Source organism: Microcaecilia unicolor, chromosome 7 (assembly GCF_901765095.1).
Source record: "Microcaecilia unicolor chromosome 7, aMicUni1.1, whole genome shotgun sequence".
Classification (NCBI taxonomy): Eukaryota; Metazoa; Chordata; class Amphibia; order Gymnophiona; family Siphonopidae; genus Microcaecilia; species Microcaecilia unicolor.
Genome location: NC_044037.1, coordinates 270,984,789 through 271,001,471, shown reverse-complemented (window position 1 = coordinate 271,001,471; position 16,683 = coordinate 270,984,789). Strand labels below are relative to the sequence as shown.

At 43.8% G+C, this 16,683-nt stretch overlaps 1 protein-coding gene across 1 annotated transcript in view; it reads right to left on the bottom strand.

The window, feature by feature from the left end:
• Window positions 1-7,992: 7,992 nt before the first annotated feature.
• Window positions 7,993-16,683, bottom strand: part of LOC115475131 (nck-associated protein 5-like) — a 173,806-nt gene continuing 165,115 nt past the window's right edge. Inside the window, 1 exon segment of the mRNA XM_030210870.1 lies at window positions 7,993-8,568. Coding sequence (XP_030066730.1) covers window positions 8,287-8,568 — 282 coding nt within the window. The 3' untranslated portion in view covers window positions 7,993-8,286.

The following is a 16,683-nucleotide window of genomic DNA, read 5'->3' as shown; positions in this document are numbered from 1 at the left end:
GGGTTCTCTCGGACAATGCAAGCTCATTGACATAATTATTTAAAGAACTTACAACTCAAATATAACAAATTGTACAAATGTATTACCAAAATAACACTGATAGCACTATAATATATTGAAAAATGACTAGGTATGTACCAAGAAAACAGTAGATTCTAGAAATATTTCAAATGTACTAGTTTACAAGTCCTTGTACAAAAGCAGTTATAAATAGATCTAGAAAAAAATACACATAACCTTTCCAATAGACCTTCCGCTTACATATAAACAGCCTTTATGATGAATTACAAATTGTTAGCACCAACAAGAAGGTTACCAATAATAACCAGTGTGTGAACTGTGGCTCTGAACTCCATTTGCAGATGTGCACTAAAGGGTCCTTTTACTATTACTGCCCTTAAATGGACTTGGGAAAAATCCACAATTCCAGGAATAACATGTATAGAATGTACGTTTGGGAAGCTTGCCAGGTGCCCTTGGCCTGGATTGGCCGCTGTCGTGGACAGGATGCTGGGCTCGATGGACCCTTGGTCTTTTCCCAGTGTGGCATTACTTATGTACTTATGGGTCTTTCCTGCACCCCAAATTTTCCATTTTTTTTCCTATTAAGAGCGAATGCATATGGCAAAACTAATGCCAAACGCTTTAGCATGTCCCACGATAGGCCATTTCGTTGCATTAGGTACGTGTTAGTAAAAGGGCCCCTAACTTAATAGGAAAACTCTCCCTATCCCTCCATGAAATAAGATAGTGGATGAAGGAACAGGATATGAGATTGGAACTATACAGGAAAAAGATACTGGGTCCTGATTCTAAAACTCTTACAGTTGGGCAGCATGCAGCCCTTAGTTATCTGTGCTCTTGGATAGATTTAATAAAATACACTGCCACATTAGTGCGTGCTAATGCCATTAAAGTGAATTCCAAATAAATCTGTCCCGTTGCATAAACTGGAACCTGCAATAATTAAAATGCATTAATGCCTGTTAGCACTCATACAAATGCTGAAGTACACATCAGTTAACTGTAGCCCCGAGCTAGCAGCTCTGTATGGTTATGAAGATCCAGGGGCTAAGCCTGGACAACTCATGGATTCAGCTCTTGCTTTCTAATTAAAACAATAACATTTTTGAGAATGCCAGAAAATGTGGCATATGAGCAAAATACCTTACGTTTGCCTTTTGACTGATGTTACAAATAAAGAGGGTATGAAACGGCAACTAGAAAAATAAATATTTCAAATTCAAGCCTTACTAAAGAATGGAGGAAAGCAAAAATCACTCAAAAAATAAAGCCTGTAAAAATATACAGCTAAAATTGTTTATGTAATTGGCATAAAGCTGAGAATTTCATCACTTCCACAATATGGTTCGTTGACATTAGAGACTCCTTAGATTTTGTAATTCATAAATACGAAAATACTGACTTTTCCATGGGATGAGGATTTGACAAATATAATGGAGTATACTTATGCAGGGCTTTTCCTTTGCTGGATAATTGCACAATATGTTTAATTTGAGGACAGTGGCAGTTAATGGACTGTTGTCAGTTTTTAACCAGATCAATGACCAGTACAAAAAAAATCAGGATGTGCATGCCAACACTTGGTTCGTTAGTATGGCTTAAAAAAAATGAGTGCGCACAAAACTGATTTAATGCACAATAATCTATAAATTAAACACACGTGCTAAAAAAATGTTAACAAAAACGTATGAAACAAACTGAAAAAGTCTGAAAATTAGAAAACAAAGTCTGAAAAAGACCCAAAAATGAATACAATTTATTGAAATGTCCTGATCCCTGCAAAAATGTATCTTTTACAATATATACTAATGATTATCAAGCAAATGAAGAAGTTGGGGGGAGGGAGAGGGAATTAACCAAACCCAGTACTCTGCAAATGCACACCCAGGGCACCTCGCTTTTCTCAAAACAGAGCCAACTGCAGGGAGATTTTTTTTTTTTTTAAAGGATGCTGATGTTGTACAGTTTTAAACTGTGGAAACCTGCAGCTTTGTCAGGGAAAACATGTTTTAGATTTGACTTCTGAAATGCCTGTAGCAAGGAGCACCACTCGAAATCCAACATCGCTTTGTACATTTCTGTTTAAAAATGGTTTCATGACAAAATGAAGAAAATGCAGTTTGGCAAGCTCAATTATTTCATGAAAATAATTTAGAAACATACAGTTTTCAGACTAAAACAGCTGCATTGGGCAGTTTTATGTATCAGGAAAATGTAGGGTAATTCAGTGTGAAAAGGCCACAAGTCCTTTTGCTTATACAGTTATGCAGTAATGTAAATCTGCTCAGTAGATGAATTTCTTGCAACTTCTGAAAGGAACGATAATCCACAGAAAAAAAGTGCAAGCCAAAGAAGCGTGGAGGAACCTCTGCCAAATGGTTAAACGTAGCCCTTTCAGACAGCATCCTGTCATGTGTGTTGTTGACATTTTTGGTTGCAAATTTTATTTCTTTGGGAAATTTTTTTCCCTAAAAGACATTTTACAGAATTAAATTATCTGGCAAAAATTAGACTTATTTGGGGAAAGAGGCTGGACAGTTATTGAGCTAGCATTAAGTGGTCCTTTTAGCAAGCGGCAGTAAAAAAAAACCCAGCGGTGGTGTCGGCACGTGGGTTTGCCATGCGATGAGGCCTCTTTTTACTGTCACTTGTAAAAGGACTTTAAAAAAAATGGAAGTGGTGATGCAGTAAGTGTAACACTTGTCACGTGGCCATTTCTGGGGCAGCAGGGGTTCCCACGCTAATATGGCAGTGACTGGGCAGCATTGCCTAATTACCACTGGGTAAGCCCCTGGTGCAAAAACAAAAAAATATATATAATTTTTGGTGCTGGAAATGCCATGCACTGGGAGTTGACATTACTGCTAGGCTCCTGTGGTAACCCCGAAGTAGAATCACCATGAACCAAGCTTGTAGTAGCCCTACTGCGTCTTGGTAAAGGGACCCTAAATGATCTGTATTATCTGCACTGGTAGCAGTTGACACACAGGGGAATGTTTACTAAGATGTTAAGCAGAGAATTCTATATATGTCACAGAATATTAGGCGCTACTTTAGTGCTGAATTTTCAGCGTGGAAAAGTGTTCTAACGGATACGAGGTGCTGAAATGGGACAGAAATGGCAGATCTGCAAGAAAACACACTTAAACGCACATGTATAGACTAGTGCTTGTTTCTAAGTGGATCTGCAAAGGGGATGCGGCCGTGGGAGGGGATTGAGTGGGTCAGGGCCTTCCCTTAAAATGCACACTGTGTTATAGAATAGTGCAGATCCAGTGGCGTTCCTAGCGTGGATAGCACCCGGGGCGGATCGCTGCTGCGCCCCCCCCCCCCCGGGTGTAGCATCCCCCCCCCCACCTGCGAAATTACACCTCCCCCCCCCCCCGGGCGAAATGACACCCCCCCGGGTACCCGCCACTGGGGGGGGGGGGGCCGCGGCGCGCCTGTGGGCTCCGACTTCGCTAACTTCGCTCGTTCGCTGCAGCTCCCTCTGCCCTGGAACAGGAAGTAACCTGTTCCAGGGCAGAGGGTGCTGCAGCGGAGTGAAGTTAGCGAAGTCGTAGCCCACAGGCGTGCGCCGCAGCACCCCCCAGCGGCGTGCACCTGGGGCGGACCGCCCCCCCCCTTGGTACGCCACTGTGCAGATCCACAACCAACTTGAGCATTGGGATGTACAACAGATTTCAGTTGGTGCAACTCCTCATGCCCAAAGTTGAGCACGGATCCTGGCGCTATAAAGGGCGCTGATCCTGGAATGCCTGTTATAGAATACCGTTTGGCACTGATTTTCTTCAGTGCTAAATTTTGAGCGTTGTTTACTGAAAGCAGCCCTTAGCACAGGTTGAGTTTGCCCTGTTAGTGCAAGCCAGTGCAGAGAGGGGCCCTTTTTACTAAGCTGTGGTATAAAGTGGTCAGCAGTAGTTTGGTGTCTATTATACACTTCTATATATTTGATTACTGTTATAATTATTCACACATATATGGTATCTTCAGACCGTCAGAGACGGTACTCCGTTAACTGGCGGCACACCATTATCAGTTCTCATATGGTGAATATTTCCCACCTTTCTCGACATTGGTCTTGGTATAGAATTCCTATATGTATTTGTACGCTATGTTTTGTTTAATTACTTTTAAAATCAATTTTAGTCAATTTCTTCTACCATTTACTACTTAGACAAGATGTCATCTTTACTTAGCTTTTAACTGGTCTTGATATCTCATCAGACTAGATACCAGGGCTGCCTACTGACACGTGTTTCGCTTAATAAGGCTTTTTCAAGGTATGCTCCTTTCTGTCTTAAAAAGATCTTTGCTGAAGGGGTTGAAATACTTGATACTCTTATTAAGCGAAACACGTGTCAGTAGGCAGCCCTGGTATCTAGTCTGATGAGATATCAAGACCAGTTAAAAGCTAAGTAAAGATGACATCTTGTCAGTGCCGTAGCGAGGGCTAATGACACCTGGGGCGGGTCGCCGCTGCACCCCCCCCCTCGGGTGCAGCACGGCGCGACCCCCCCCCCTCTGCGGCGCACCCCCCCTCCGGAGCGACCCCCCCCCCCGGACCGCATTCTTACCTGCGGGAGGGCCGATCCACCCCGAGTGCATGTCACTCTGAGCTGCGTCGGCAGAGGGAGCAGGGAACCAGCGGGGCCGGCTCACCCCGAGTGCATGCACCCAGGGCGGACCGCCCCTCCCGCCCCCCCTTCCTACGCCACTGCATCTTGTCTAAGTAGTAAATGGTAGAAGAAATTGACTAAAATTGATTTAAAAAATAATTAAATAAAAGATAGCATACGAATACATAGAGGTGTTCTATACCAAGACCAATGTCGAGAAAGGTGGGAAATATTCACCATATGAGAATTGATAATGGTGTGCCGCCAGTTAACGGAGTACCGCCTCTGATGGTCTGAAGATACCATATATGTGTGAATAATTATAACAGTAATCAAATATATAGTAGTGTATAATCTATAGCAATCTGATGACTGAATAGACAATAAAGTAGGCACTGATTCAATACTACAGCAGTAGTTTGGACCAGTGAAATTGGTGCGCACTGGGCCATTTTTTACCGCAGCTGGGAAAAAAGGCTTTTTTTATAGGGGCAGTAAATGGACTTGCACAAAAATTAAAAGTAACGCACAGCTATTTCCTGTCAGAGCCCTTACTACCACCCACTGATTTAGCGTTAAGGGCTCACACACTACATCCATGGCAATCATGCAGCGCACGCCAATGTGACCATGCTGCTAATTACTGCTGGGAATGCCCCTGTGGTAGAAAATAGAAAAATATTTTCTACCGTGGAAACAGCACGCGCCAACTTAAAAATGACCGCCGGATGCCCACGCTACCCTGGCAGTAGTGTGGATTTGGCACGCACTACCCGTGCATTAGACCTACCACAGCTTGCTCAAAGGGCCCCTAAAAGTCCAGTGTTAACCGCTTGGTGCGGGAAGGGTCAAGTATTCAGCAGAGTAAGAGTAGAGAGAGGGTGTGGGTAGTACATTTCAGTCAGTGTGTTGGCGGTAACCCCTCGATTCTATATAGTGTGACTTAAGTAACTGAATTAGCTGACATGCCAATCAACATGATAATTGACAGTTAACCAGCAATTATTGACACTAATTGGCATTAAATAGAATTTACACGCACAACTGTCAGCATATTCTGTGACATGATAAATTCTAAGTCACTTAGTTGAAATCGGGGCGTGGCCATTGGCATGGAATGGCTGGGTCATGGGCGTTTCTAAAATCTATGTGCATTGTTATAGAATACCCCTGGTCCGCTACTAATTTGGCATAACTGCCCGTGAGTACATTTAGTCGCGTGGACAAGTGCTCGGGTGTACTCTATAAAAAGCTTAGAAATTTAGGCATATTTTATAAAATTTAGGTATACTTTATAGAATACGCCTAGGCGTATTTTTTCAGCGCAGTTTTTTTAGGCATGATACATAGAATCTAGTCCTGTCAAATGTGCGGTTAATGCAAATTCACCTAATGCCACCTCAACATGTGATGCTTATAGCACCCAAAAGTAAGGCGCAGTAGGGTACTTGTCTGTGCGGAAACTGCAGGGGGAATGCTGGACACATCCTCAACAGTTGCCACAGAGCCGTTGCAATTTAATTGCTTTGCTTTTCCTTGTTAAATCAAATTGAAATCCTTGATGTTCTTTAGTAAACATGCCCCACAGTGAGTTAATATGCATTAGTGGCACACTGTCAAGCCACTGTGGAGTCCTTTAAACTTCAGCAAAAAGTGGCCCTAGTGCATCTTTACACGAGTCTTTTCCACATGCTAAGGCCATGTTTACCACAGCTATAAAATGGATGATTTTCTATTTTTTCCATTAATGGCCATGTGCTAATGCCAGGGCCGGCCCAAGGCAAGATGCCGCCTGAGGCGGAGCTAAAATGCTGCCCCCCGGGCCAAGATGCTTGTCATGTTCCAAACCCCGTCGGTGGCAGCGATTCCCATAAGGTGCCCTGCCACCGGCACCTGCCTCTTCCTTTTCCTGCGGCTGCCTGAGCCTCTGATGAAACAGGAAGTTACACCAGAGAGGCAGCCGCAGTAAAGGGAAGAGGTGGGTGCCGGCAGCAGCAGGGCAGCGTATGGGAATCGCTGTCGCTGTCAGGTTTGGAACATCCCCGTGACGAGGTAAAATGCCATGAAGGGGGAGATGCCGCTCCCTGAGATGCCACTCCTGAAGAGTGCCGCCTGAGGCCCCTGCTTCAGGTGGCTTAATGGTCATGCCGCTCCTGCCTAATGCTGCCATTAGTGTGCGGCCATTTTTAAAAATTACCAGGTGAGAACTTTCTGCCACCCATTTTGTAAGTGCTAAGAGCTCATGCAATATTTCTGCACTAACCTGTTAACATGTGGTAATATAGATGCCCTGACTAGATAGCGCAGGAATGCCCAATCTCCACTCCCTTGACATGCCCCCTCAAAAACTATCTTTAAGTATGCACTTAGCATGCATATATTTGACAGTTACCACAGGACACCTGAGCGCATCCCATGGTACATCATTTTAAACTACATTAGGTACAATTTACCGCCTAACACAGCTTAGTACAAAGGCCCTTATGACAACTGGTTATGTGCTAACAGTGCATGTTAATTCTCATGTTGAGGGCCCCTTTTACAAAGTGGAGGTAAGCCCACCGCAGGCTTACCCCATCCCAATCTGGAGCTACCACTGGCCCAACACGAGAACCGGCAGTATTTCCACCCCCCAGCGCATGCAATTTCCAGCGCTAGAGGAAATATTTTATAATTATTTCCACAGGGGGTTACCCAGCGGTAATTGGGCAGTGCTGCGTGCTACCCCGTTACCAACAGGCTAGCACAGAAGCCCTTACTGCCACCATGTGGCCATGCTTCCCCTTGCATGGCCACACGGTAAGCTTTCCAGGTGCCCTTGGCCTGGATTGGCCGCTGTCGTGGACAGGATGCTGGGCTCGATGGACCCTTGTTCTTTTCCCAGTGTGGCATTACTTATGTACTTATGTACGGTAAGTGCAATTTTAGTGCATGATCATTTCTTTTTTTGGCCATTTTCCCTGCTGCGGTAAAAAGGGCTGCCAAAGCCACGCAGTGTCCCTTTTACCACAGCTTGGTAAAAGGACCTCTGAGTGCATAAACACACTTTAGTAAAAGGCCACCTATGTTTGGCCATTAGATGTCACCACTGAGCAATGGTTAAGACTCCATCTCCTTCGGGAGCTAGGAACAGCCTCTGCAATCAGCCCAAGTAAAAAAAAAAACCCAAGTCTTAAGCTGGCAAAGGGTGTGTTTTTTGCCCCCCATAACTGCGAAAATAGCTCGCAAACTTTTTACACTTCTTTTGCCCTATTTTTGCCTGATTCTTAAGTCTGCCCTTACATTTATCATCAGAAGGTAATAAATTAATTGTGGAAAGCATGGCACCATTTCATATTTATTGCTGGGATTTTACATTTCGTTCTGCTACAAATATAAATTGTTTTTCTGCAAAAAAAAATGTTACAGCTTCTGTACAATATTTATAAAAGTGCAAAATTAAGACTCTTTAAATATATATTTCTGTCCTTGTTTTTAAATGCTTAGCTCCATGTATGTCAACAAAGTCGGTCCTCCCTTATTGACGTGCTAAGTCTACAAACAATGTCCCAAACAATGTAGGCGCTGCAGTGTGAGCATGGCACCTTTTTCTTTTTTTTCCATCCTTTGAAATGATCTGTTGACAGCACATGGCAAAACGTCTTCAGACGTCGTTAGAGACTTGACTGGCACAGGATGAGAAGCTATCATACAAAGAGTCGCTGAAGGATTCCAAATTATCTACACCAGGTCTATTGGAACAATTTGAAGGAGATTCTTCGGTCCTTCCGTTTTCTCCTTTTTCCTCCTCAGCCATGCTCAGTCCATTTTTCCCCTTCTCTAACAAAATCACACTGTTCCTGTTGAATTGATTTAGAGACTCCAGGGAAATTTCAGCAAAGCTACTCTCCGAGTCTTCTTTTGTTTCGCCGACTTGTTTCATTTTCTAAATATAAAGAGAGACAGAAATAAAATTAAAGGAATCTTTTTTTATGTTACAATAAAAATAATCCCACCGAACTGTTCCATCATAAGGCGAGGAAAGAAAGGAAAAAGACGTGATATTCACAGTGGAAAACCAATGTGCCGAAGCGTAGAGGTTGGCATTTCATTTGTAGAGTCAGAAGCGGAAATGGTATGGCCCTCAGGTGACCTGTCTTCACAACCCAATATCAACAACAGGAAACAGTCAACTGACATTCTCAATGCCCTTCTGGGGAGGAAAAAGTTTTGATTGTATCAGAGAAGGGGTGTCAAACTGCAATTCCAAAGGGTCACACGTCAGTCAGGTTTTCAGACAATCCATAAGGAATATGCATGAGATATAGTTATGTACACTGTCTTCACTATCGACCTAATTCTATATATGGTGCTAAAATTGCAGGGGCCTTTTATAAAGGCACATTAGGCATTATGCTTGTGCAGCATATGCCAAAATGAGACTGCCACCAGGCTACCGCACCCCCCGGTGGTAATTTCAGATTTGGCATGCGTCCATTTCGCCTGGATGATTTATTTATTTCCTCCCATGCGTGCCGTTTCCGGTGGTAACTGGCACTCAGTGCGCACCAACTAGTCACTGAGCATGTAGCGTGTGAGTCCTTATCGCTGGATCAATGGGTGGCGTTAAGCAGTGACGATCCTAGGTCGGCCGCCACCTGGGGCGGATCGCCGATATGCACCCCCCCCCCCCGGTGCAATGACACCCCTCAGCGCATCAACCCCTCCCCCAGTTCACGCCGCTGTCGGCTCCGCTGGCTCCCTGCTCCCTCTGCTCCAGAACAGGAAGTAACCTGTTCCGGGGCAGAGGGAGCAGGTAACCTGCGGAGCCGACAGGCGTGCGGCCGCTCTCTGCACCCCTCCAGCGGCATGCACCTGGGGCGGACCACCCCCACCGCCCCGCCCTTGGTACACCGCTGGTGTTAAGGGCTCATGCCGGCTTTAGGCACGTGCTAGTTTCAGTTTTTCCTCATGCCCTTTTCCCGTCCCATTAAAAACAAGCCCTTGTTTTGCAGACGCGATAAAAACTGGCTTGGCGTGCACCCAATACATGTGCATATAGTACCACAGGCCACATTTTGCTGCGGCTTAGTAAAAAGACCCCTGCATGTGCAATTTTGGACACATGCCCAATTTGTGTGCGCAATTTAATTGCCAAATAAGCCAATTAGTGATGATATTTAGGCACTAATAATCAATTATTTGCACTGATTTAAATTTACACATGCATCTTTAGGTGCCGGGATCCATTTGCTATTTTTAATGCGTGGCTCGGAAAAGGGGGTATGGCCATGGGGGCGGTGTGGGTGGATCAAGGGCATTCCTGTGATTTGCGTCCAATGTGACAGAATAAAGGAGATCTGCACTTAATTTAGGTACCAAGGATTTACACCAGGTTTCAGTTGGTGTAAATCATCGCACCCAAAATCGGGCAACGATGCCTACGCCAAATTCTGTTCTGTAAATGGTGCCCAACTCTGAGCGCCGTTTATAGAATAGTGCTTACTGCAAAATTTTGTCGGCACCATATATAGAATTTTGGCCTATATATAAATCTATCTTATGAATATTCATTTCTGTAAACGATTAAGTAACTACTTATTTATAACTTCGATTACTTTTTTTATTTGTTTGTATCACAATGCAAATAAAATCCACTTTTACATTATTTATATCGTTCCCATGCGTTCCAGCCATACGTATTCATACATTCCATTCACCATTCACTCTCTCTTCTCTGTTTCCTCCACCACACCCTTGGAGACTGTGCGATACACTGATTCTTTATGACTTAGGGGCCCTTTTACTAAGCCATGTTGGGTGCTAATGTGCACCTAATGCAGCAAAAATGGCCTAAAGTGGGGCATCTGAAAAAGTTCTGCGTTAGTTTGGCCATCTGAGCATACAGTAATTAATTCTAAAAAAACTTCTTTTTTGAAGGAGTCATGCCAGGGCGGAGAATGGGTAGTGAGACGGAGTGGAGGCTTTAACCAGCTGGTGCACCCACATTACTGCATGCTAACTGGTTGACGTGGACTTAACACAGGAGGCGGTAAGGGCTCCTGCATTATTATTATTATTATTATTATTATTATTTTAATAGTCATGTGCTAATGGTAACATTAGAACACAGCCATAGACGAAAATAAAATAGAAAAAAAAGGCTATTTTTATGGCTGTGCTAGAAATGGACTTAGAGCACAGGAAAGACCCATATAAGGGAGAGCTAAGCCCATTTGCTGGTGTAATTTCGTAAAAGGGCCCTTTGGTTAACTGTAATTTCTGAAGAAAATATGTAGCTCATGTGTGTGTCCAGTCACAGGACTACATTCAAAACTACGCTCAACCAAATTCAGGTAAAATAGGTAATACAGAAGGATGACCCTTTGCATTAGTACTGCAAGACTACCAGTAGGCATCACTAACATCATTTTGACAGATGAGCTCTTGTCTCATACCATAGAGACGTAGAAACATGTTGGCAGATAAGGGCCAAATGGTCTATCCAATCTGCCCATCCTCTGTAACCACTAACTCCTCCTTTTCCTAAGGGATCCCACGTGCCTGTCCCATGCTTTTTAAAACTCTGACACGGTCTTTGTTTCCACAACCTCCACCGGGGAGGCCATTCCACTCGTCCACCATCCTTTCTGTGAATGAGTATTTTCTTAGATTCTTCCAAAGTCTATTTCCTCTTAACTTCATCCTATGTCCTCTCAGGGAACCCCAAGTTCCAGAAAGAATGTTGCAGGGTGGGGGAGGGTCTATTGGGGGATCAGAAGGGTGTACTTGTGTCTATGGGGGATTGGAAGATGAGACAATTGTGCCAGGGAGAATCATAAGAGAGGTACTTGTGTCTGAGGGGAGTAGAAAGGGGAAACTTTAGGCAGTGGCTGCACTACTGGACTGCCAGTAGCATGATTACTCTTAATGCCATGGCATTACGCATTATGTAAAGCCATGCTATGGACAGTCGTGACAGCTAGTGCTTGGCATCAAACTAGGTGCTAGCTGTCATACCCAGCCACACCTCTGCTTTACCTCTTGTGAGAAGGAAGAGGCTGTCCTACCCTGGTTAGGCCCCTAGAGGGTGCTGTTCCCCTAAAATGTCCAGGGAGAAGGACTGGGTGAGTCACTAAAGGGAGCCAGTAAGGGATGTATAGCAGGAGGTCGCTAGGACCGAGGAGAGTCCTGGGGATAGAAACAGGTGCAGCAGGTTATGGGCTGGGTCCTGTTTGGCCATTAACCACTTAATACCCCACTGGAGTGTGAGGGAGAAGGAGAACTAGCAGCTGCAGAGGAGGGCTGGTAGCTGAAGCAGAAGGATCCCAATGAGAAGTACTGGCTGTGCCCTAAAGACTGTGGGTCTAGAATAAGAACTGTGTGTTCAAAGAGGTACTGTGTGTCCAAGATGAAAAGACTGTGTGTCTAGAACAGTGAAGAGGGACTGTGTGTCCAGAACAGTGAAGAGGGACTGTGTGTCCAAGATGAAAAGACTGTGTGTCTAGAACTGTGTGTTCCCAAGAAGGAAGCTGGCTGGGGTAAGAAGGCCCTAGAGTATCAAGTATAAGAACTGTGTGTTCAAGATGAAAAGACTGTGTGTCTAGAGCTGTGTGCTACAAGGAGGGACTGTGTGTCCAGGACTGAGTTAGTACTGAGCCCAAATGCCTGTGTGAGAGGGCTCAGGGGGAAGAAACCTGTTGGTTATTGAGCTGTGCAAGAAGAAATGTTTAAGCTGGAAGATTGCACTGAGTAGGAAGAAATGGTTAAGCTGGAAGAACTGTTTAAGCTTGTAAAAGTGTCTTAAGCTGGAAGAAGTGTGCCCCAGGGGCTGGAATAAAGATGTGTATGAAAAATCCTGTTGATAAGACCTGACTATGTTTGCCTTTTTGAGAACCAGGTCACCCCGAGTAGAAAGGGGTAGGATACTAATTTGCATACAATCTGCATACTGAGAACCAGCTCACCCTGAGTGAAAGAGGGACCTGGGATCCTGAGGTGGGAGCTTCATCTTTACAATAGTTTCATCATTTTCATACTCTATCACATGCACAAGCTGTCCCCTATCTAAAGTAGTTACTAAGCATGTTTTGTTTTGTTTTTTTACTGTACTGACAGGTTTTAACACATGATTACCATTAGCATTGATCTGTGAAGTAAAACCCCTGCCAGATGCTTGGCATAGCTTAGCAAAAGGGCCCCTTTGTATCTTGAGAAAACCAAACCACTCCCTTCTTAGGCCCTGCCCCCGGCTGTAGTACCGTGAGACTACCGCTAGGGGTGATAACCACTATTTTGGATCCTGGCACTGACAAGGCAGAAACAACATGTATAACAGAGTTTTAAGTGCCAACATTCCTCCAGACATACGAACTCAGCTGGTCTGATAGCTGCTGTAAAGCAAATAAAATTGTTTTTTGTGGACATTTGTCTTTTACAGCCACTGGATGGTAGAACCCTGAGGTGAACAGCGACCTTTTTTGCTTATTGTCCAAATGCAACACGGTACGGGAGATCTGAATGGGAAATGAACTACTAGAACTGTAGAGATGCTGACAGTCCTTCTGGTATACATATCTGAATGATTCATAATTACACATTAGTTTGAAAAGATCTAACAGTCTTCAGTGTTTATTTATCTTGAAATGTGAGAAGACAAGCATACGCCTGTTGGCCTTAAACAGCAGACAAAATTTGGTTTCTCCTTTATACTATGTCAATAAAGGATCTGAAATATTCTGAAAATGCATGTCATTAAAATACACCAACAAAGGTGACAAGTAGTGAGGTTAATGGTCTAAACCATTACAATTAAGAGGTGAATTCTGTCAATGCATGGGTAATGAAAGCTGCCTTACAATTTCTAGACTCTGCTAATGTGGGCTCCAAATGTCAGAAACTTGTGAAATAAGCATATATGCAACTCATGGAAATAAATGATCAAATGTCAGCCCGATTAGCATAAGTATCAGTCTGGTTAGACTCTTTCAGAGATGGCTAAATCTCATTTTCAATGGGAAGGAAATTTAGGGGTCCTTTTATTAAGGTGTGCAAACAGATTTAGGGCCCTGTTTACTAAGTTGCGTTAGCATTTTTAGTGTGCACTAATAATTAGCAAGTGCTACATGCTAAGTCACCCATAGGAGCAAAGGGCAACTCTCGCGTTTAGTGCACACTAAAAATGTTAACACACCTTAGTAAACAGGGCCCTTAGTGCGTGCTAAATGATAAGACACTCATAGGAATATAATGAGTACCTCGTCATTCAGAGTGCGCTAAACCAATTAACACACCTTAGTAACAGGACCCTAAGAAAAGAAGACAATACTTGAGCTAAACTCTTAATTGTGTTAGGAAAGTATTGGAAACAGAGGGCATTGCGTTACATTTTTGATGAACTTTAGAAAAATACATATTGATGCAAAGGAAGGTAACAGTACCGTATGCCTCTAGCTCAAGGATTCTCAACCTAAACGTTGGAAAACACCCAGCCAGTTGCGTTTTCACACATAGGGACCCTTTTAATAAGGTGTCTAAAGCTGTTAATGTATGGATTTGCGTGTGCCAACTCTGCCATATCCCCTGCCAATTGTTAGCACAGTGTCATGCCAGTTAGCATGTTCACATTCATGCGTTAACCACATGAAGAGCAGGTCTATATACGGTGAAAAATGTTAGGCGCTACTTCTGTGTAGGGCACCAAAAGGCTCTGTAATGTCAGACCCACTCAAAAACATACCTATACGCCCATTTATAGAATAGCACATAAGTGTTTCTGCATGGGGTAAAATAGCCATGCTGTAGAGCAAAGCAGCATTTGCTTCAGATGAGTACCAGGAGAAACGAATGATAGTTGGACTTTAATAGAGCTAGAAGAAAAAATTGTCTAAAATTGTTTTAAAAAATTAAAGTAAATTAAAGTTTGATTAAGTACAGGAGGTTTTTTTCAGGACTGATGAAGAAGCAGGGTGGGTCACTGTCCAAGTTCTATACCAGATGTGACTTTTCCTCCTTGTATTTGTTACTTAACAAATTAGAAGTTACTTGCTAGTTGGGTATAGTGATATTTTTCGAGGAGCAAGTAAGCCAGTGAAGAGAGTTGTGTTACTCTATTTACATGAATAATTCTGGATATTTGAATTACAGTCAGTGAAAACTTATGGGTTAAAAGACTCTGTTGAATGGTCAACCATACTGTGATTGCTTTTGTTTGTTATTGATAAAGTTATTTTGTAAGGAAGACTGTGTGATCATTTCCAACTGATTCATCGTGATTGTGGTATTAGAAGAGCCACTTCTTTGCCTTGGTCCACTGCAAGTTAACAGTCCCCGAGGAAAGTGTATCCAAAACAGGGCGCTCTTTTGGACAGCAGTTGCATGGTTCAGATAAGTTTTGGGGCTCTAAAATAACTCTAAGTACATGACCTGCTTAGGTAGTTTGACGTGCGGATTCAAACATAGCCTATAATTGTTGTTTATATATACTTGAACACTTCATTAGTTTGGCACATATTGTTATGCACGAGAGAGAGGGCTGTGATGTGGTTGTGTGCTTGCTGTTACTGCACAGTAAACTATGCGTTAGGCACTTAGAGATATAGAAACATAGAAATATGTCGGTAGATAAGGGCCAAGTGGCCCATCCAGTCTGCCCTTCTTGAGTAACCACTAGCTCTTCCTTTTCCTAAAGGATCCCACATGTCTGTCCCACGTGTTCTTAAATCTGACACAGTCCTCCTCTCCATGACCTTCACCAGAAGGCCATTCCATGCATCCACCACCCTTTCCATGAAAGTCTGTTTTCTTAGAGCCATCCTAAGCCTATTTCCTCTTAAATTCATCGTATGCTCCCTCATTCTAGAGTTTTCATTCTGTATATTGACGCCACTGAGGTATTTAAAAGTCTCTATCATATCCGCTCTCTCTTGCTTCTCTTCCAGTGTGTACATGCTGAGGTTCCTAAGCCTGTCCCTATATGTTTTATGACAGAGACCGCTTACAAATTTTGTAGCTGCCCTCTGGATCGACTCCATCCGGTCTCCAGAATTGGACGCAGTACTATAAATGAGGCCTCACCAAAGACTTGTACAAGGGCACTATCACCTCTTTTTACCTGCTGGTCATCCCTAGGGTTACCATATGGCTCCAGAAAAAGGAGGACGGATTGAGCCAGCCGGGTTTTACTTCCATTGCTTTCCATTGAAAGCAATGGGCAATTACTTCGATTGAAAGCAATTACTTCCATTGAAAGCAATGGAAGTAAAACCCGGCTGGCTCAATCCGTCCTCCTTTTTCTGGAGCCATATGGTAACCCTAGTCATCCCTCTCCTTATGCTTCCAAGCGTCCTTCTGGCTATGACCGTCACATTTTCTACATGTTTGGAGACTTAAGGTTTAGAGCCCATTCGCATTCTACTAGAGATAGAACTTTCTTTTTCTTAGCCCCTATGCTATAGAATTTGCGTCCTGCCACCATTCAAATGGAACCCTCCTACAAGAAATTTAAGGTATCTTTGAAAACTCATCTTTTTACCCAGGCTTTTGGTGGCCTGACAATAGCATAGGGTATATGAGACCTGAATGTCTGTTCTGTTTTTTTCTCAAATGTTGTCTGCTTTACCACTGTATGCATGCATTTGTCGCTATATGGTAGGCTTATATTTTCTGTCCTATCCTATATAATAATTCTCACCTCCAACGTTCTGTCGCTGCCTGGGACTCTGGCTTCCGCCGTGGTCTGCTAGGTGCTGTAGATCAAGCTGATGTTATGAATCCCACTGATTGGCTGCGCAGGACGTCAGTGACAGCTGTTTCCAAGGCAAGGGGAATCAGCTGTCAGTGCGCCGCTCCCTGCCACTTTGGAGCAAGTGGCAGGGACTTGGCAACACAGACCCCCCCCCCACCCGACGAACATCAACACCCCTTGTCCCCTCACGCACCTCCCACCGAGTTCCACACTCCGCCCTCCCTCCGATTTCAATCCCCCCCCCCCCCCCGCATTATGGCCCCCTGGACCCCCGCATGCACAGAAACTTAAACAGAAGATCATTGAGGAAGCAAC